Source organism: Ochotona princeps, chromosome 8, assembly GCF_030435755.1.
Source record: "Ochotona princeps isolate mOchPri1 chromosome 8, mOchPri1.hap1, whole genome shotgun sequence".
NCBI classification, from domain to species: Eukaryota; Metazoa; Chordata; class Mammalia; order Lagomorpha; family Ochotonidae; genus Ochotona; species Ochotona princeps.
Genome location: NC_080839.1, coordinates 44,455,209 through 44,476,775, shown reverse-complemented (window position 1 = coordinate 44,476,775; position 21,567 = coordinate 44,455,209). Strand labels below are relative to the sequence as shown.

General features: G+C 42.5%; 1 protein-coding gene and 1 non-coding gene across 12 annotated transcripts in view; both read left to right on the top strand.

Annotated features, from left to right (window-relative positions):
- Positions 1 to 1,860: 1,860 nt before the first annotated feature.
- TRNAG-CCC (transfer RNA glycine (anticodon CCC)) lies at positions 1,861 to 1,931 on the top strand. Its single transcript has one exon. It is a non-coding gene; the product is annotated as a tRNA-Gly (tRNA).
- A 257-nt stretch (positions 1,932 to 2,188) lies between these two features.
- TIA1 (TIA1 cytotoxic granule associated RNA binding protein) overlaps positions 2,189 to 21,567 on the top strand; it is a 38,554-nt gene continuing 19,175 nt past the window's right edge. For 2 of the 11 annotated variants that reach the window (XR_009245979.1, XM_058667936.1), the window contains exons 1-3: positions 2,189 to 2,510; positions 16,942 to 17,038; positions 20,675 to 20,773. Coding sequence is in view for 9 of the 11 variants with exons in the window: in XM_058667936.1 (XP_058523919.1) it covers positions 2,485 to 2,510; positions 16,942 to 17,038; positions 20,675 to 20,773 (222 nt within the window). In the remaining 2 variants the exon portion in view is untranslated. The remainder of the gene's footprint in view (positions 2,511 to 16,941; positions 17,039 to 20,674; positions 20,774 to 21,567) is intronic. The other 9 variants (XR_009245978.1, XM_058667928.1, XM_058667931.1 and 6 more) reach the window with 9 other exon arrangements.

Sequence of the window (21,567 nt, the reverse complement as noted above, 5' to 3'; positions counted from 1 at the left end):
TTATAGGCAACATTTATTTCTCCTGATACCAATTTTATGAATTCCTAAATTCTAAATATTTGTATTAAGAAAGATTTAGAAACTTACAAGTAATTTTCACAAGGTTCAAACTGCAGTGAACAAGCTGTTTATCGAAAAAAAAGTCTAAACATCTTTAGGTGGCAAAGAATAGAATTTTTAAAAAATGATAAAAAATAATTGTATGAGAAAGTTGCTTGCAGTTAGTAAAACAATACTATACAAACATACTAAGAGTTTTACAAATTGGTGAGAAGAGGTAAACAATTCAAAACATGAATAGGCAATTTACCAAAGAAAGAGGAATTGCCAATGGTTTAAACGTTACATGTACATAAACATACATATATATTTTCAAGCATATACATGCTTATATATATGAGAAAAAGAAATATATAAATATATATACATATATGGAGTGAGAAAGAGAGAGAGTGAGCTGCACCCCAACAGCAGTTTAGGTAAATGCAATCAAAACAAGGACATACTATTGGCAACAAGTAATAAAACATAATATCTCAGTATAGACAAAAGTGGGGTACAGTGGGAGAGGTCTCAAGAACTAGCTTTGAAAAATTGTTAGTGGAGATGTTTATGTACTAAGATTATATATATTTATGCCATTTAATTAAGTAACTTAAATTTGGCAGTCAATTTCTTTTTTTTTTAAAGATTTATTTTATTGTTATTGCAAAGTCAGATATACAGTGAGGAGCAGAGACAGAAAGAAAGGTCTTCCATCCCATGATTCACTCCCCAAGTGGGGATGAGTCACTCCCCAAGTGACCGCAACAGCCGGTGCTCCTCCGGTGCTGCGCCGATCCAAAGCCAGGAGCCAGGAATTTCCTCCCATATGGGCGCAGGGTCCCAAGACCTTGGGCTGTCCTCCACTGCTCTCCCAGGCCACAAGCAGGGAGCTGGATGGGAAGTGGAGCTGCTGGGATTAGAGCTGGCGCCCGTATGGGATCCCGGTGCGTTCAAGGAGAGGACCTTAACCGTTACACTATCGTGCCTGGGCCAGGAATTTCCTCTTTGTAATGACACAAGTGTCCTAGAAGGAATTGTAGGGATTGATAAATGCCTAGGAGACCAAACTGCAAACTCAACATGTAAATGGGCATCTTAAAAAAAGGTGTTAAAAATACTTGTCACTTATCTTATGCATGTTCAGCACATTAATATTTTACGACTGAATATAATCAGAAAAATATGCCAAGAACTAAAGAGAATCCCCGAAACAGTGTGTGTGGGATAATCTCAGAGGGCATGCTTCTGGATGAGTCCATTCTCCTTTGCTTTAAATATAATACAGAGTCTGCACTTGTAAATGCAATGTGAAATGTAGAATGAGTACACCAAAGCACATTTCAGAGCTCTAATTTCTCTAGTTCCTAAAAGAGGACTGAAGTTTATGTATTTTCATTTACTTTTAAGGTTATTGTGATCAGTGTGCCTTCAAGAGCTGCTCATTCAATGTTTTTCAAGGTACATTAAAATATTAAAAAAAAGCATATGTAAAGAAATATTATTTACCTGGAAATGTTTTGCCTGCTCTCAAAAATTTGGTTGGCCCTGAACAGGCAAACACAACTTAAGAAAATTTATGTAATTTTTTTAAGTAAAAAAAAAAAATTTTGTAACTGAGCTTTATCTGCGCTGAAAAAAGTAAAATCATTCATTTGTCTGGATTGGGGTTCAAAACATTGATAGTTTCTTATATTAATGAATAGTATTAGATTATAGACTGTTTTTGTATGAATAATGGAAGATTTACTCTCATCGCACAATGAGCATCCGCTTTCGTTTCCTCATAAGAGTTTCTGGTGCAGGAAATTTGCAACAGCGCCGCTGGTGTAGTGGTATCATGCAAGATTCCCATTCTTGCGACCCGGGTTCGATTCCCGGGCGGCGCACTTTGTCTTTTGCTCTCGGTCAAATCAAATCCAACAAATAATCTTAAAGAACCCTTCTTCGTATGAAAATCCGCGAATGCACAATTTCTCTACAAGTCTTTATTTCATTATCATTCACTGTTAAAGCCTTAGCATCAAGATGGAAGACAACGAAGTTAAGGCAAGCTCTTTAGGGAGTTCATGCTTTGCCCTGCGAGAGCAGTCCGAGGCGTCCCGGGCTCCGGGTAAAGAGCGGCTGCGCAACAAGTGAACCTATGAATGGAAGGCCAGGCTTGCTGCGGCAGGTTGAAAGTGCAAAGTGGCTGTGCGCCTGCGCGATCGGGGTCACTCCGCTGGCGGCCCCGGGCTCCCGGCTGCCCGCCATCTTGCATCGGGGCTTCATTGTTCGCCTTGGGCCAGGCGGTGGGGTGTCATTGCCGCCGAGGAAGGAGGCGGAGTAACCTCCAGTCACGAAGAAGCCCCGCTATTCCGCAGCCATAGCTGCTCAGAGGATTTGGGAGGTAGTAAAGGGCAGGGAGCTGGATCCGGAGGCACCGCCGCGACCGCAGCAGCCATGGAGGACGAGATGCCCAAGACTCTGTGAGTCTGGGGCAGCGATGAGGGAGGCGGGATGGTGGTCGTCCCGGAGGGAGGCCTCGGCCCCGCGCCGCCGCCCCGCCTATTGTTCTCCGTGACCGCCGCGAGGTCGTGCTTCGCCTCTGCTGGGCACACACCTGGAGGATGCTCAGGGCGGAGACCGGGCTGTGCGAGCTCGGCGTGGAGGGCGAGGGGCCAGCCTGCGAGGGAGCCCCGCTCGCCGCTCACCGCCAGGTGGTCTTATACCTGGAGGAGACACTTGTCCATTCAAACCCCTCCCCATCCTCGGCAAAACTCCCTTTCGTCCCGTGTTCTCTTTATGATTATTGAAACTTGTCTAATCTTTGCAAGCCTTCTCTAATGTTACTTTGTTCTCCGCCTGCAACTCTTCCTTTCACGTTCTCGTGGATAGGATTCCTGTTTAGTGAAGTAAACTTTATTATATTCTGGCAGTTGCCAACTGGACAACAGCCAAATCTCTTTCTTGGGTCTTTCCTTGGATTTCTTCTGTAGCAACCGCAACCAAAAAGCGTAACCAGACCCCCCCTCGGCCCCACCCCCGTCCCCCGAAGGATTTTGAAACTGCTTTTTAAAATGTGAAACGCCCACCCAGAGGTGTCTATTTGGCAAGGGACTGAATTAGCCACTTCTCTTAATCATCGCTTGTTCCTCCTGGCCTTGACATGTGGCGGATAAAGCAACAGTTACTGAGTTAGGGCTATCTTCCTCCACTGCATTCTTTGTTTTTCAAAGCACTGTTGGGTGAGGGAGCCTGCCTTTGTTTCATTTCTCTTACACACACACACACACACACGGAAACACTCAAGTGAGGGTTCTTATTGTTGAAAATTACTGTGTACATCAAGTCTACAGCAGGATGTTACAGAATACCTATGGTTAAATGGTTGCAATAGTATCATAATAGTTACTTTTCAGTGAGTTCTTGACTAGCCGGCCGTTTGAAAACTGCATTAAAAATGTAATTTTACCTTTCTTGAGCTCCCTAGATAGTAAAGCTTTCCAAAGCATTTATATTTAAGTGAGATGCATCAAAACATGACCTTTGTTTTTGTAGACTGTAGAGGACTATTCTAAAAAGGTATTAGTTGCCTTGTGTTTAAAGGTTTTTTTTCCCACTTTCCTCTTACCTAGAACTAAAAGAGTCAATAGCTTATTGGGCTAAGCACTTTTTTTTTGAAAATAATCTTTTGTTACTTTGACAGTTTAAAATTTCAGATACTGTCAGAAATATGTAGGAACTTGACCTTTATAGTACGTTGGTTTGGGGCTATCAGATAATGAAGAGGGCTTCCCCTGGCTCAGACCAGTCTGTACAAGCAGTGGCTGCCTAGTAGCCTGAGAACAGGTGACCAGTACGTTGCAGGAGAAATAAGGCAGGTTACTTCACAGATAGTTACTGACTGCTTGTTACAGGCCGGGCCCTGTGTCAGGTGCTTTACGTGCTTGTTAATCCTCCTCAAAACTCTGAAGTTAGGGCTTCCATTTTGAAGCCAGGGAACAACTAGAGATCATGTAACTTTTTTTTATCTTGTAATTCTGCTCTTCTCCACTGTGAGCTGTTAGCTGTGACACTTTGCGCTAATTTGGTCTTCTTGCTCTGACAGAACATCCCATCCGAGAGTCTTTTCCTCCAAAGTAGTCCTTATTCTAAAATTTGTTCTTAACCGCTCATTTGCTTCTACGTCTCAAACCTAAACTCTTCGTTTTTCCAGTCCGACTACTCTTAATTAAATAGGACTAGAGACAATTTTCCAGCAGTATTTTTACATTTCATGAAAGATGCTTGCTTTCATGCCTTCGAAATTAGGGCTTCAATATGTTCTTAACACAGTGTCTGGTACATGGTAAGTAATAAATTTGTTCTAAAAACTGGTATCATTTCAAGCAGTGAGTCAAGATTTTCCTTATTCTTGATAATGAAAGAGTCTGAATCAACTTGTTAGGTTAGAGATCGCCAATATTCATTTTCTTGTCAACAATACTTGGGAACATTGCAAGAAAAAAAAAATGTCTTCAAGTTCATACTGCAAGACCAGCTTATGATTGAGCAGCTCAAATATTTCTAGGGAGTTGGTGGTTTAACTATACCTATTACTATTCTCTATTCATGTATAAGTTTGAAGTTTTTCCTAATAAAAATGTGTCTAGCAAATCTGCATTGGCCTTGGTCACTTTACAAACGCCAAGTTTGTGGTTTAAACGGTACGCACCAGACTATAAATACATTACTGGTGCAGGTGTTGGTTGGTGGATGTTAATGCCCTCAAATGCCAGCGTCTTAACATCTTTTGTGTGGCCTTGTAATTCTTGTGAAATGGCATGTCTTTTGCACTGAGTTGAATTTGCTTGCTGACGTTTATTAAAGGTTAGGTTGAGATCAGGATTGGCTAAAATGAGATTTAAGTGTTGTATAATGTTTAAATAACTGTTTAAATCAATGCTGGAAATACATTTGTTCAATAATAGTTGTGAGAGCATACCACCTGGTTGGCTGTCACTTTTCTAGGAGCTGGGGATACATCAGTAGGTGTAACAGAGTTTTTAGGATCTTCCATTGGTAATTCTGTTAATGATAAGTACCATGGAGAAAAGCAATGCAGGGTAAGCTAGATGGCGTGGGTATTACCTCATAGGAAGCAGTAAGGCAACAGCACTGTTTGGTTAGTGCTGTTAGGATAGAAAACTGGAGACAATGAGAGAGCAAGAGGCCTTCTAGAAAGAGCTAGTGCTGGAGCTGATGGGGAGACATACTTTCCAGGTAACCAGAGGAGGGTGAATAGGAGAAGTAAGAATTCAAGTGAGAGGCCCGGTGGCGTGGCCTAGCGGCTAAAGTCCTTACCTTGAACGCGCCAGGATCCCATATGGGCGCTGGTTCTAATCCCAGCAGCTCCACTTCCCATCCAGCTCCCTGCTTGTGGCCTGGGAAAGCAGTCAAGGATGGCCTAAAGCCTTGGGACCCTGCACCCATGTGGGAGACCTGGAAGAAGTTCCTGGATCCTGGCTTCGGATCGGTATAGCACTGGTTGTTACGGCTCACTTGGGGAGTAAATCATCGGACAAATATCTTTCCCTCTTTATTGACTTCCAAATAAAATTAATCTTTAAAAAAAAAATAAGAGTTCAATTGAGAATGATGTGGGTAGGGGAGTGGCTGTTGAAGATCCCAAATTTTATAGGGCTTTATGAAAACTGTATCTTTCTCAGGGTAGGAATGGAAGCCATAGGTGAGTTTTAAGCAGAGGAATGATACAGTTTACCTTAACCTTTAATAAAAGGGCAGAAGTAAGTAGACGACACAGAAATTCGGCCGAGGGAGTGATAACAATGGTGGTAGTACCAAGTAGTATTGGTGAGGACCAGTGCAGTGACTCAACGGGCAAATTCTCTGCTTGCCAGCATGGAATGTCATGTCAGGGCCAGTTTGTGTCCTGGCTGCTCCACTTCTGATCCAGCTCCCTGCTTGTACACTGGGAAAGTACAGAGAATGCCCCAAGTCTTTGGGACCCTGCACCCACATGGGAGACTCTGAAAAGGCCTCCTGTTTCCCGATTTCATTTCAGCTCAATTCTAGCCATTGCAGCCGTTTGGGGAATGGACCAGTGGATGGAAGAATGCACTCTCCCTCTCCCTGCCTTTGTCTGTTCTCTCTGTAAATCTGCTCATTGGCTGAATCCTTACCTCGCAAGCACTGGGATCCCATGTGGGTGTTGGATCGTGTCCTGGCTGTTCTGCTTCCCATCCAGCTTCCTGCTTGTGGCCTGGGAAGGCAGTGGAGGACGGCCCAAAGTCTTGGGACCCTGCACCCACGTGGGAGTCCCGTAAGAGGCTGCTTGTGGTCTCCTGGCTTTGGATCTGTTCTGCTCAGCTCAGCTCTGGCTGTTGCTTCCACTTGGGGAGTGAACCAACGGATGGAGACTCTTCCTCTCTGTCTCTCCTTACTGTGAATCTGCTTTTCCAGTAAAAATAAGTAAAGTAGTATCAGTAGAGGTCCTGGAGCGGTAGCCTAGTGGCTAAAGTCCTCACCTTGCACACACTGGGATCCCATATGGGCGCTGGTTCTAATTCTGGCAGCCCCGCTTCCCATCCAGCTCCCTGCCTGTGGCCTGGGAAAGCAGTGAAGGATGGCCCAAAGCCTTGGGACCCTGCACCCACGTGGGAGACCCAGATGAAGTGCCTGGCTTCGAATCAGCTCAGCTGTGGCCATTGTGGCTGCTTGGGGAGTGAATCAACGGATGGAAGATCTTCCTCTCTGTCTCTCCTTCTGTCTATATATCTGACTTTCCAATAAAAACAAAATAAATATTTTTAAAAAAGAAGTAGTATCAGTGGAAGTGAGAGGTAGTTGGAGTCTGGATATTTTAAAATAGAGCAAGAAGAATTACAAGTGGGTTGGATTTTTTTTTTTTCTCCCGAAAGTATTTTTTTGAAAAGCAGAGTTAGAGAAACAGAGACATACAGTTTGTATGTGTTTGCTTACTCCCCAAATAGTCACAACGGACTTGGCCAGTCCGAAACCAGAATTGCAAAACTGCATTCAGGTCCCATCAGGTAAGGGCCCGAGGACTTGGGCCATCTTCCACCGCTTTCCCTGGCTCTTTAACAGGGAGCTGGAGCAGAGGTAGAGCAGCCAGGACTCTAACCAGTGCTCAGATGGGATGCCAGCATTGAAGGTGGTGGGCCCAGTGGCTTGGATTTGTTGTGAAAATAACACATTAAGAATAAAGTTTATTTTCAAATGTGTATTATCAGTCACCCAAAATGTTAAGTTTATTGCAAAATACAAGTAAAAAATTAAAATAGTTCTGGAACTATGTGTGTCCCTCATGCTGACAGCATGGTGTTGGGTACATTTGTTCAAGGATTTAATGCTAGCTGATATTCTTTGTGAAAAGTAGTGGTAAGGTTAAGATGCTGATGTATGGTATCCTATGTCACTGTTGTACATAATCTTTTTTTTTTTTTAAAGATTTATTCATTTTATTACAGCCAGATATACACAGAGGAGGAGAGACAGAGAGGAAGATCTTCCGTCCGATGATTCACTCCCCAAGTGAGCAGCAACGGGCCGGTGCGCGCCGATCCGAAGCCGGGAACCTGGAACCTGGAACCTCTTCCGGGTCTCCCACACGGGTGCAGGGTCCCAATGCATTGGGTCGTCCTCGACTGCTTTCCCAGGCCACAAGCAGGGAGCTGGATGGGAAGTGGAGCTGCCGGGATTAGAACCGGTGCCCATATGGGATTCCGGGGCTTTCAACGCGAGGACTTCAGCCGCTAGGCCACGCCGCCGGGCCCATACATAATCTTTTAATTAGTAAAAGACATAACTCATTTTTTCCACTGAATTAGAGGAAATTAGGTAAAATGGGATGGTTTCCTAGCAGATTGCACATGTTCAGAAGTCATCCTGAGGGAGTGCAAGTATCTCTCAAACAGTTCCAGGCAGTGTTCTAGATTACAGGCTGATATGAATAACAATAAAAATCCATACTATGGAATTTTACAGCAGGTAAATTTTGATGTCGAAATTGTGCCTGAAAATAAACCGAAATAGCATTTTGCTTTGTTAGTTTTTTTTGTTGTTATTGGTTTGTGTTTTTTGTTTGTTTGTTTTATAGGTTAATTTTCTAGAGCTGTGTTAATAATACAGATATATTTTACCTAAAAAAAAAAAAAAAACCTTGTTGATTGATTTTGATGCTTTTGTTTTTAAGAGTCATGTATTTGAAGTCTGAAAGAGATTGGTCATCTCTTCCCTAATGGCCCAGGAGTCACTCTCCAAAGGGCCACAACAGCTGGGGCTGGGCCAAACAAAAGCCAGGAACCAGGAATTCCATCCTGGTCTCCCAGCGAGTAGAATGGGCCCAAATATGTAAGGCATCTTCAGCTGCTTTCCCAGGTACGTGAACAGGAACCTGGGTCAGAAAGACAGCAGCCCGAAAACAGACCTATATTCTGATAAGAAATGCTGGTGTCCCCAACCTGCTACACCACAATGCCAATACTAGGCTGCACTTTTGAAATACATTTGATGTTATTGGCTTCAAAATTGTATAATAAATTTACATAAAATTCTATTCCTAGTTGAATTATCAAATTTTCACCTAGTTTTGATGAATTTTTCCATTATATCTCACATATCATTGCTTTTTTTTAAACATTTATTTATTTTTATTGGAAAGACAGATTTAAAAAGAAAAGGAAAGACAGAAAGATTCTTTCATCTGCTGCCTTATTCCCCAAATGGCTGCAATGACCAGAGCCGAGTTGATCCAAAGCCAGGAGCCTCTTCCGGTCTTCCACAAGGATGCAGTCTCAAGGCTTTGGGTCATCCTACCCTGCTCTCCCGAGCCATAAGCAGGAAGCTGGATGGGAAGTGGAGCAGCCAGGACATGAATTGGCACCCATATGGGATCCTGGTGCTTATAAGGGGAGGATTAGGCAATTGAGCCATCACGCTGGGCCCTTCTCATTGCTTTTGAAAAGTTAAAAACCTTGATAATATTAGGGTCAACATGATCATGTAGCTAGCTAATTCTCTATTACAGTACTGGCATCCATTTTGGATGCTGGTTCAATTCCCGCCTGTTCCACTTCCGATCCAACTCCTAATGGGCTAGGAAAGCAGTTGCAGATGGCTCACGTCCTTGGGCCCCTCTATCCCTGGGACATCTGGAACAGCTTGTGACTTCCAGTTTTAAATTGATCCAACTCTGAACTTTGCAGTCATTTGGGGAGTAAACCAGTAGATAGAAGAACATTTCTGTCTCTCCGTCTGTATTTCTTTCAATCAAATGAAATAAACTTTAAAAAGCTCATAATATATTAAAAATTTCTTGGACCTTTCATGTGAAATTGCTGATATATTCAAATTTACTGTTTTTTTCTTGAACTGTTTAAGGGAGTTTGTTGAAGATACGATAATTTGGGCTTAAATACTTTACCTTTAAGTATATGTGCTGCTGAAGCCAGCAGAAATACTTTACTATTAATAACAAGACTATCAGGGCTGGCATGGTAGGTAACCTAGTGGCTAAAGCCCTCCTCGCCTTGCGAGTACCGGGATCCCATATGGGTGCCTAGCGACCTCCGTCCCAGCCAGCTCCCTGTTTGTGGCCTGGGAAAGCAGTCGAGCATGGCCCAAGGCTTTGGGACCCTGCACCCGCGTGGGAGACCTGGAAGAAGCTCCTGGCTCCTGGCTTCGGATCAACTCAGCTCCGCTCCTGTCGTGGCCACTTGGAGAGTGAATCAGTGGACAAAAGATCTTCCTCTCTTTCTCTCCTCTCTGTATATCTGTTTTCAAATAAAAATAAATAAATCTTACCAAAAAAAAAAAGACTATTTTCTTAACAACATGAGTTTTCACGGTAGACAGGTTATTTTACAACAGTATTATTAACTGATACATGGTTCATATATATCGTATATACATATCATATATCCACTGGCTAAGAAGACTATATTTCAATTGAGTTTTTTTTTTTTGCCCTAATAGTTAATTGTTTTCAACTCCTGTCTTCTGTACAAGTGTTAACACATGATTTTGTGATGATATAGTAAATAAAACATGAGATACTAAAATTCACACTGTTGAGTTCAGGCACATTTTAATGTTATTTCAAAAACAAATTTGAACAGCAAAGTCTGTAAGAAAACTATGTTTTTAGGCCTGGCATGATGGCTTGATTGGCTGATCTTCCCCCTTGCAAGTGCCCCCATCCCTTATGGGCGACAGTTCTGGCTGCTTTGCTTCCCTTCTGGCTCCATGCTTGTGGCCTGGGAAAGCAGTAGAGGGTGGCCCAAGTCCTTGGGACTCTGCATCCACGTAGGAGACCTGGAAGAGGCTCCTGGCTCCTTGTTTCTGATCAGTTCAGCTCTAGCTATTACAGCTATTTGGGGAGAGAAGCAGCAGATGGAAGATCTTTCTGTCTCTCCAACTCTGTAAACTATGCCTTTCCAATAAAAATAAATAAAAACTTTAGATTTAAAAAAATGAGTGCCTAGCGGCGTGGCCTAGCAGCTAAAGTCCTTGCCTTGAACATGCCAGCATCCCATATGGGTGCCGGTTCTAATCCTGGCGTCCCCAGTTCCCATCCAGCTCCCTGCTTGTGGTCTGGGAAGGCAGTCGAGGACGGCCCAGAGCCTTGGGTTCCTGCACCCGTGTGGGAGACCTGGAAGAAGTTCCTGGCTCCTAGCTTTGGATCGGCGCGCACCGGCCGTTGCGAACACTTGGGGAGTGAATCATCAGGCGGGAGATCTTCCTGTTTGTCTCTCCTTCTCTCTATATATTCTGACTTTCCAATAAAAATAAAATAAATCTTTTAAAAAATGAAAACTTTATTTTTGCTTAGTAGTCCAATATACCTTATGAAACGGGACATTTGCTTTTACCTGCTCATATACAAATTTTTATATTAGTCAATAGCTTAAATGCAAATAACAAAATAGCTGAATATGCATCAAAGGAATTTTAAAATGCATTCAATATTCCTAGAATTTGTAGGAATTGAATTTGACTTAGAAAATGTTCAGGAAAGAAAGGCAGCTGTTAGTTTTTTGGTAATAATCAAGCCACAGACCATCCCAGAGGACTGTTCCTGCATGCGCTGACAAGCAAATACCACATCTACTGGCTCTGGCCATGTGGCTTTTTACCAAAATGAATTCTTTTCCCATCCTAAAAGCTTTTAGACGTATGTATGGATTCCGTGGTCCCTGGTGTTAAGTGGCTTAGCCTGTATCATGTGAGGACACAAAACCATATTTGGTATTTTCAGATTCTGTAGGGAGTCAGGCTTTGCCCTGGAGTGAAGATTTCTCTAAAAATAGAAGATGATTGGTAGCTAAAAAGAAACAAAATAACTCACTACATGCAGAGCTGAAGTTCATATGTTTATAGGAAATCCTAAGAATGTGATGAAGTATGGGGAACCAAGAGAAGCATTTGTTTGCATAAATGAGAATGAACTATACAGTGTGAGACATTATAAGAAACTTCCGTGGGCTTTTGTTTTTCCATGAAGGTATCTTCAGCACAAATTTGAACTTCCTGCCTCAAACTATACTGTTTATTTAGCAAACAAACATGAACAGTAATAGCATGAATAAGTTTCTAAAAGCTTAAGGTAAGAATTGGTAATTGGCAAAAACCCAAGAAATTTAATGTATATTCGTAGAGGGAAGAAGAGGTCTTGTCATTTCATTTCTTGCATAAGAAAGTATGCTACATGTTATTTGCAGTGTATCATAATTATGACAAATATTTGCAAGCAAATCTTATATGCAGTTTCCTCTGAAGATTGTTTCTCTAAACAGCTGTACGTAGTTAGTTGATAGAGGTTTCTTTTGGGGCCTCTATTGCATCATACAAATTTTAAGTAATACAAAGGCAGTGCAAACCCTGCTACTTTTACTTGCCTTTTTCTTACTATCTTATTGCCTATGTTCTTCAAACTAAGTTGTATCACTCTGATGTTTCTCTGGAAATCTTTGTTTTGTGTAAAGGGTAATAGAATTCAGGTGTTCTACTACTTGTCTATAGATGCTCTAGCCTCAACAAAGTAATTCTACTATTAAAGTTTCAAAAGCTTTTTTTTTTTTTTTGGTCTTGCATGCAATCCTGCAGACTTCTTTTTATTTTCAATAAAAATGAATGAATAAACCTGTGTATGTGGCAGTTGTTCTTCACTAATAATATTTTATAGACCCAATGGTCAGGTGACACAGAGGAGTGGAGTGGATAGCACAGAGTTCTCAGAGAATGTGCACCTTGCGTCCCTTAGTGTTAACATCTTGCAAAACAATGACCTGCTTCTCAAACATGAGAAATTAACATTGGTACAACACTGTAAGCTGCAGGCTTCAATATCCTCAGTTTCCCCACTAATATCCTTTCTCTCATCCAACATTGAATTTAGTCTCCCTGTCTCCACTCTCCTTCAGCTGGAGTGGAGACCTTTGGTGACATGGACACATTCCTCCAAGGATATTCTTTGTCCTTTGTATGACTACCTTTTTTCCTTTTATTTTTAGTATTTTATTTCTTATTACAAAGATGAGAAACAGAAGGATCTTCTCTCTGCTAATTCATTCCCCAAGTGCCTACAAGGGCTGGAGCTGAGCCAATCCAAAGCCAGGAGCCGGGAGGTTCTTCCAGGTTTCCTACGTGGGTGCAGGTTCTCAAAGCTTTGGGCCATCCTTGACTGCTTTCTCGGGCCACAAGCAGGGAGCTGGTTGGGAAGTTGGACTGCTGGAATTAGACCCAGAACCCATATGGGATCCCGGTGCATTCAAGGCGAGGACTTTAACTGCTAGGCTACTGTGTCAGGCCCACTTAACTGTTTAAGTTTGTATCCGTGAATTTAATATGTAAAATTAAATTTAAACAACTTTCAACATGAAATAGTGTGTTTGTAATGATAAATACACTGGAGTAATTTCCAGCTCAAGCAAAAAGAAGCTAATAGCCTCTATCTTTACGAACTCCAGCTTATCTCAGCAGGTTCTGTTGCAATCTAAGAAATACAATGGCAGCAACTCACTGTTAAGCCAGTTCTGAGAGACTCAATTCTGGATCATAAGAAAATTTCAAAATAAAAGCCATCATAAGTCAGGTTTTAATTCTGGAAGTGTTATTGTATAAAGGAGGAGTCCATTATGCATGGTATTGTAAATACTTTTTTATGTAAAACCATGCTGTACTCATTGACTCACTCATATTTTTTACAGATTTACTTATTTTTATTGAAAAGTGAGGTATATAAAGAGGAGGAGAGACAGAGATGAAGATTTTTCTTCTCATGGTTCACTCCCCAAGTGACCACAATGGTGAAAGCTGAGCCGATCCAAAGCCAGGAGCCTCCTCCAGGTCTCCCACACGGTTGCAGGTTCCCAAGGCTTTGGGCCATCCTCAGCTGCTCTCCCAGGCCACAAGCAGGGAGCTGGATGGGAAGCAGGGCCTCCAGGATTACAACCAGCACCCATATGGGATCCCGGCATGTGTAAGGTGAAGACTTTAGCCACTAGGCTACTGCACTCGGCCTGACTCACTCATTGACATCCCACTTCTCAGGTGGGCCTGTTAAGATGTTTCTGGTACCTAGATCCTGGTTATTCCTGTGTTTGCCTCAGCCCAATCATGATCAGTTCATCACTTTCTGAAATGTTATAAACAACTCAAAACTTCAGTGCTTCATGCAGTCGCTATTTAAATTTACACAACCCAAAACTGCATCTAGTTCTCCTGTAAAGGGGAAAATTAGAACTTTTCCAGCTGCATTACAGGAGAGTTTCTCTTAGGTGCCTAGGAAAGAATGATCAAGGGCCCGAGAAAACTAGTCAGGGTCATCTGAGAAGTTTAGTTTCTTTGTGCTCTGCCCCCCACATTATTGTGTGCCTTGCCATGGTGGGGAATGTCTCCAGTAGGTCTTACCACTTGATCTAATCCTAGCAAGCAATCATGGGTGGGACTGGAAATTCAATATATCTATGCCAGGCTAATTTTTAGGTTGATAATTTTGTATGGCCCATGAATAATACTGTAAATATCCAGAATACCGTTGACAGGAAAGATGTCCCTCACCCATGACATGAAGCAATAATCAACAGCTACCAAGCCTTGCCCAAAGTGCTGTTGACTGTGTCTCAAAGGGTGTGTGGAAGCCTGTAAGGGTGGACAGGTACTGGTGGTTCCCATGGAGTAGACGTGAGTAATGCCCATCTGCAGCCCAGACTGGTGCCCTTTGGTGATTGTGGGCACGGCCTGCCTGCATGCCTCTCATTTCCCCTTGGGCTCATAGCTGTGCACTGGAGGATTTGCCATTGTGCAGGAAGTACACAGAATTTCTCAGCATCCTCATGCTTTTTCATGGCCAAGGTTGAATACAGACCTGGGTACAAAATATTTGGTATATTGTACTGCAGATGCCAGCTGTCGCCTCATGATCATCTGGCTGACAGGCACTGGCTGTGCTGCCCCTCCACAGTACAACCAGGGAAGATGGTACTGAATGTTGGTAACTCCAGAAAAGCATTAAATTCCAAGTATTGGACTAGCATTGTAGTATAACAATGCTGCCAGCCTGCAATGCCAGGATTCCTTATGAGTGCAAGTTGGAGCCCCAGCAGCTCCACTTCTGATCCAGCTCCCTGCTAAAGCAGTTGGGAAATTAATGGGAGATGACTCAGGTGCTTAGTCCCTGCACCCATGTGGGAGACCAAAATGAAGCTTATGGCTTCAGCCTGACTCAGCCCCAGCCTTTGCAGCTATTTGGGGAGAGAACCAATGAATGCAAGAATGTATCCTTCACACCCTGTAACTCTGCCTCTCAAATAAATAAGAAAGTTAATTTCTTTTTAAAAAGTTCACCTATCAGGCCTGGCACGGTAGCCTAGTGGCTAAAGTCCTTGCCTTGCATGCACCAGGATCCCATATGGGTACCGGTTCTGATTCTGGCGGCCCCACTTCCCATCCAGCTCCCTGCTTGTGGCCTGGGAAAGCAGTGGAGGACGGCTCAAAGCCTTGGGACCCCGTACCCGCATGGAAGGCCTGGAGGAGGCTCCTGGCCCCTGGCTCCTGGTTCCTGGCTCCTGGCTTTGGATTGGCTCAGCTCTGGCCATTGTGACCACTTGGGAAGTGACTCATTGGATGGAAGATCTTCCTCTGTTTCTCTGCTTCTCTCTGTTTATCTGCCTTTTCAATAAATCGATAAGTCTTACAAAAAAATTCCACCTATCAATCCTACTGGACGTATATTGTTTTCCCACCAGTGTAAAGTCAAAAAAGTCCTAAATTGGACCTTGTAAGATTGGAACCAACTGTATCTGTAAGTTCTGCTAAGTGTAAGTCCCAGGAGGCCATAAGGACCTTTCTGGGTCTTTGTGAGTACCATTATTCTACCTGTTCTTCAATGTTATTTGTTCCTTAAGATCCAATACTTTGTTTTGGAAGCGTAGGGTGGGGATGATTTATTTGAAAAGCATGGTAACAACAACAGCTAGGGCTATTCCAAGCCAAAATTCTGTCTGGGTCTCCCCTGTGAGTGTCAGGGATTCAAGTACTTGGGCTGAGAGCCACGTACTTGCAGGCACGTCAGCAGGAAGCTGGATCAGAGAAGTACAGAGTAGGAAGACTTACCAGTATCCCAAAGGGCAGCTTAACTGCCCTGCCAGGATGCCCACCCCGGCACTTCTCCTTTTGCTACTCAGAGTAAGCATTCAATATGCATTTGTCACATGATAAGCAGAAGGAATGGGATCCCACATTTGTTAGGGAGACATTTTATAACTTCTGAATCCTCTGGAGGATACCCTGCACAAGATTGAAACAGTTTTTGGGAGACTGTATGCCTGGTTTCAGAAGTCATATAAAACTCTAATGTACTGGGGCCCAGCGGCGTGGCCTAGTGGCTAAAGTCCTCATCTTGAAAGCCCCGGGATCCCATATGGGCACTGGTTCTAATCCCAGCAGCTCCACTTCCCATCCAGCTCCCTGCTTGTGGCTTGGGAAAGCAGTCGAGGACGGCCCAATGCATTGGGACCCTGCACCCACGTGGGAGACCTGGAAGTGGTTCCTGGTTCCTGGCATCGGATCGGCGTGCACCGGCCCATTGCTGCTCACTTGGGGAGTGAATCATCGGACGGAAGATCTTCCTGTCTGTCTCTCCTCCTCTCTGTATATCTGACTTTGTAATAAAATAAATAATAAAATCTTTTAAAAAAAAACCTCTAATGTACTAAATGTGATCTCATTTCAGAATCCCACTGTGAACGCTTACTTGTAAACCCTTTACATTAAGATCATCCCAATCATGTAGTCTGATATAGTTTATGTTAATTTTGTTAGTTGCCAATTCTTTATCTGGAATCTGTCACTTTTACCCTTTGATGTCCGATGAAAGGTTTGCCATTCTTTTGTAAGTTATTACACCCCATAATAAATGACTTAGCTGTAGCTTCTCAAAGTTTGGTTCATTACATAAACAGAGTCTATGTAAACCAGTATCACGGGAATCATGAAAAAAAAATTAATATTTTGTGTAATAGTGTACACTTAGGAATAATCATGATGCTTCATAAGATGGATTTTTATCAGCTGTTCTATGTATCTTACCATGAATCACTGGAGAGTTTTAAAAGCATATTTTTCTAAGATAATCCTGGAAATTTAGTTTACAAACCCTTGACTCAAACTTCCACACACTAACAAACTGGCTTCCCCTTTACCATCAGTGTCTATTACATTTGCAAATAACTATTTAATCTCTGAAAGATCATGAGGCATTATATTGGCAAGTTTATAGGCAATTCCAAAAATAGTATAGTGTAAGATCTGCCTCCTCTCGGAATCCATTTTTAGTGAACAACTTGCAAAAGAAGCAAATCTAAAATTTGTCAATTATTTTTCTTTTTGTTTCAGATATGTTGGTAACCTTTCCAGAGATGTGACAGAAGCTCTAATTCTCCAGCTCTTTAGCCAGATCGGACCTTGCAAAAACTGCAAAATGATTATGGATGTAAGGGTATTACTTAGTCAATGTTCTTCTTATAAAATTTAATTAAATTCATCATCTCCAGCAATTCTTACTTTGAATAGTCTAAATTCATAGGGTCTTTAGTAAGCTGGGAATGAATACTTTGGTGGCTGAATTTCATCTGTTTTACTAACGGAAGAAGAAAATAAAATTAGTTTCTAGAACAGATGAGAAGAATATATACTCTTTTCAAAAGCATCAGAGTTATTTCTTTTGTGGTAGGTATGTGGTGTGGCAGTTAAGATGCTGATTGGAACATGCACCTCCCACATCAGCGTGCCTGTGGTCCCCGCTCAGTTCTCTGTTGCATCTGTTTGCTGATGTATACCCTGGAAGGCACTGGTGGTGCTGCAGGTACTTGGGTCTCTGCCATCCATGTGGGAAAGCTAGATTGAGATCCCCACTCTGGACCAGTCCCAGCCATGGCAGCCATTTGGGACGTGAACTGCATCCTCATCTCCCACAGAAGTGGCTAGGACCCAAGTGCTTGGGCCCTCTTCCGTTACCTTCCTTAGAAGCTGGATTAGAAGTGGAGAAGGCAGGACTTGAATCAGCGCTTCAGTGTGGAATGTCAGGGACATGAGGAGTGGCTTAACCCTGTGTGCCAGAACACAAGCTCCCTATGTAAGCTTTTGGTTTTCCTTTTTCAAGGAAAGAAAATTGTATGTATATATGGATGTCTGCTGCTTTCTGTGCCTTTTTTGTGTGTTCTAGCTTTTTGTAGTTGGTACTTTTAAAAGTGATTGGGGTGACTGCTTCTGTATAAATAAAGAGGACAGCTTTCTTGCATTGTCCATTATGATCCTGAAAATTGAAAAAAAAAAGTGATTGGGGAGCCTGGTACGATGGCTCGGTGGCTAAATCCTCACCTTGTGTGCACCAGGATCCCATATGGGTGCCAGTTCATGTCCCTACTGCTCCACCTCCCATCCAGCTCCCTGCTTGTAGCCTGAGAAAGCAGTAGAGGATGACCCAAATCCTTGGACCCTGCAATTGTGTGGGATATCTAGAAGTTCCTGGCTCCTGGCTTTGGGTTGGCTCTGCTTCAGCCATTGTGGCCGTTTGGGGAATGAGCCACAGATGGAAGGTTTTTCTTTCTGTCTTTCCTTCTTTTTATAAATGTGCTTTTCCAATAAAAATAAATAAATATTTTTTAAAAAATTATTTGGGGTCCAGCGCGGTAGCCAAAAGACTAAAGTCCTCACGTTGCATCCGCCAGGATCCCATATGGGTGTTGGTTTTAATCCTGGCAGCCCCACTTCCCATCCAGCTCCCTGCTGGTGGCCTGGGAAAGTAGTTGAGGACAGTCGAAAGCCTTGGCACCCTGCCTGCGTGTGGGAGACCCAGAAGAGGCTCCTGGCTCATGGTTTAGCATTGGCACAAGCTCCAGTTGTTATGACTACTTGGGGAGATCATTGGATGGAGATATCTTCCATTTGCTGCTTCACTCCCTATTTGGCCATAATGGCTGGAGCTAAGCTGATCTAGAGCCAGGAGCCAGTTGCTTTTTTTAGATCTCCCACATGAGTGCAGGGTCCTAGAGCTTTGTACCACCCTCTGCTGCTTCTCCAGACCATAAAAAAGGAGCTGAACAGCTGGGATACAAACTAGCACCACATGGGATGTCAGTATCGGCAAGCACAAGATTGGCCTGTTGAGCCACTGCCCTAGCCCCTATTGTCTAGGGGTGTGTGTATGTGTGTGTGTGTGTGTGTGTGTGTGTGTGTGTGTGTGTGTGTGTATTGCCATCATTGAATTTTGTTGTTGCCTGTTTTGCTTTAAAATTCATTGCTAGGAACGTTTTAAGAACAATCATTTTCTTGTAAAAATATGACATACTTCTTTTGGTAGCTTTCTTGTTTTGAATTTCTGTTTTTGACAAGAAAGTTATGGAGAAAAAATGTTAATGGACTGTAAAGTCATTTGGCATTTTACACTGATGGGTATAAAATGCTGAATTTTGTTCCTGATTCTTAATTTGTGATAAAACTTGAAAGCTTTACTTATTAACCCTATCTACCTGGAATAGCAGCAGAATAGGAGAGAAGGGATTCTGAGAAACAAAAGTTAAGCCCAGAAAGCCCATATTGTGGTGTGTACATTTGGCACAGGGATTAGACTGCCCCTTAGCATATTCACATCCCATGTTGGCATGCCTGGGTTTGAAACTTGTCTTGACTTCTCTGCTCCAGCTCCTGCTGATGCGTACCCTGGGAGGCAGTGGGTGATCGCTCAGATACTTTTGGTCTGCCACCCATGTGTGAGACCAAAAGGAGGCTCTTAGCTTTGGCTTGCCCCCATGTTGACTGTTGAAGGAATTTTTTAGGGCCTGACACAGTAGTGTACTGGTTAAAGTACTCACCTTGCACGTACCGGAATCCCATATGGTCACCGGGTCTAATCCCGGCAGCTCCACTTCCCATCCAGCTCCCTGCTTGTGGCTTGGGAAAGCAGTCGAGGACAGCCCAAAGTCTTGGGACCCTGCACCTGTGTGGAAGGCCCGGAAGAGCTCCTGGCTCCTGGCTTCAGGTCAGCACAGCACCAGCCGTTGCGGTCTCTTGGGGAGTGAATCATCAGATGGAAGATCTTCCTCTCTGTCACTCCTCCTCTCTGTATATCCGCCTTTCCAATAAAAATAAATAAATATTTAAAAAAAGGAATTTTTAAAAAAGATTTGTTTATTTATTTATTTGGATTAGAAAGACAAATATACAGAGAGAAAGTGTGACAGAGAGGAAGATCTTCCGTCTGCTGATTCACTCCCCAAGTGGCTACAACAGCCGGTGCTGAGCCAATCTGAAACCAGAAGCCTCTTCCAGATCTCCTACATGGGTACTGGATCCCAAGGCTTTGGGCCATCCTCCACTGCTTTCCCAGACCACATGCAGGGAGCTAAAATGGAAATGGAGTGGCTGGGGTATGTACCAGTGCCCATATGGGATCCCAGTGGATGTAAGGTGAGGATTTAGCCACTAGGCTATCGCGCTGGACCCTGTTGAAGAAATGTGTAAAGTGAACCTTTAAGTGGAAGATTTTCTTTATTTCTCTGCCATTTTATATAATATTGAAAATATATATATATATATATATATATATATATATGAAGTTAAAACTTAACTGTTTTTAAAAGGTCCACATTGAGAACCATGGTTTTCTTTTACTCTGAGTGTCAGAAGCATTAAAGAAATATGTGCATTTGTCAATATAAAAAAGTAACATATAAAAGAGAAAGGGTAGAAATCAAAGAAAAGCTGTAGACATGATTAGTCAAACTGAACTTGTGTAGTTGAAAGAAACGGCTGTATTTATAAGGTGATGGAGAGGGAGAGAAACGGCGTAACCATCCTTTACAGCTCTATCACCATGTAGGAGACTTTTCGAAAGTCCTAGTTTAAATTACAGGAGCATCATGTACCCCGGTAAAAAAGATAGCTTTCCAGAAAATGTTTGTTTTCCAGGGTTTGTTTATATTATCTAAAAGGGTACTTGTGGAATATTCCCTTCGTCCTCCATAACCTGGTAGCAGAGATGCATAGAACTTAGCTTTACAAATCTAAATGATTTTAAGATAGTGGAAGAATATAGCTTCACGGAGGTTCTGTGGTTCTTCTCCAACAGACAGCTGGGAACGATCCCTATTGTTTCGTGGAGTTTCATGAGCATCGCCACGCAGCTGCAGCGCTAGCTGCTATGAATGGGCGGAAGATAATGGGTAAGGTAAGCTGTCGCGAGTAAAGAAGGTGACCAGCACTGGGAATTGTAAACTATACATGGTCTCCTCTCCTCTTGGAAGCATTAAATCCGCCCATTAATCAGATTTCATTTTGAGAAGGTGAGAAAAGGCGTGCAGAGGCACAGTGCAGCCATTTGTCCAGGGAGCCTAGTAGATGGTAGACACTGTTACCCAAACTTGGATGGAGTGTCTATAACGCTGGATGCTAATGGGGAAGAATAAAAGGGAAAATTTTTCCTGATATTTAGGTGAGAAAGTGTAATTGAGTGTTAACAGAAACATATAGAAATAAGTAACAGCAGACTATATTTAGCATGTTGTGAACATGAATATGGCAAATTGGCAGTTTCCGTCAGTTGCTGGCAATAGTTTAGAGTGATGACAAATATTATTTTGATTTTTTTGTGTGTTATTTAGTTATGAGGAAAGTGTATGGTAAGCAGTCCATTTGATGGTTTACTAATTTCCTTGTTGAGAAGTCCGAGTTGATTATGTATTTAATATGATAACCATTTGTGTGCTGTGAATTGCATTAAGAGTTATGTAGGGCAGAGATGATGCTTACTAAATGTACAAAATGGATTGATGAGATTAGCCAGTTAAATCTTTTCACCAGTAAGGCACTCAACAGCCCATGAGATATTTATTAAAAATGTCAAGTAAATCCTCTTATTTTTGTATCATAGTGTCAAATAGCAGTAAAATAAACATGTTAAGATCCTTAATCTACTGCTATGTTTCACTGTAAAATTTACCTTTGTTAAAATTTGCTTCTGTT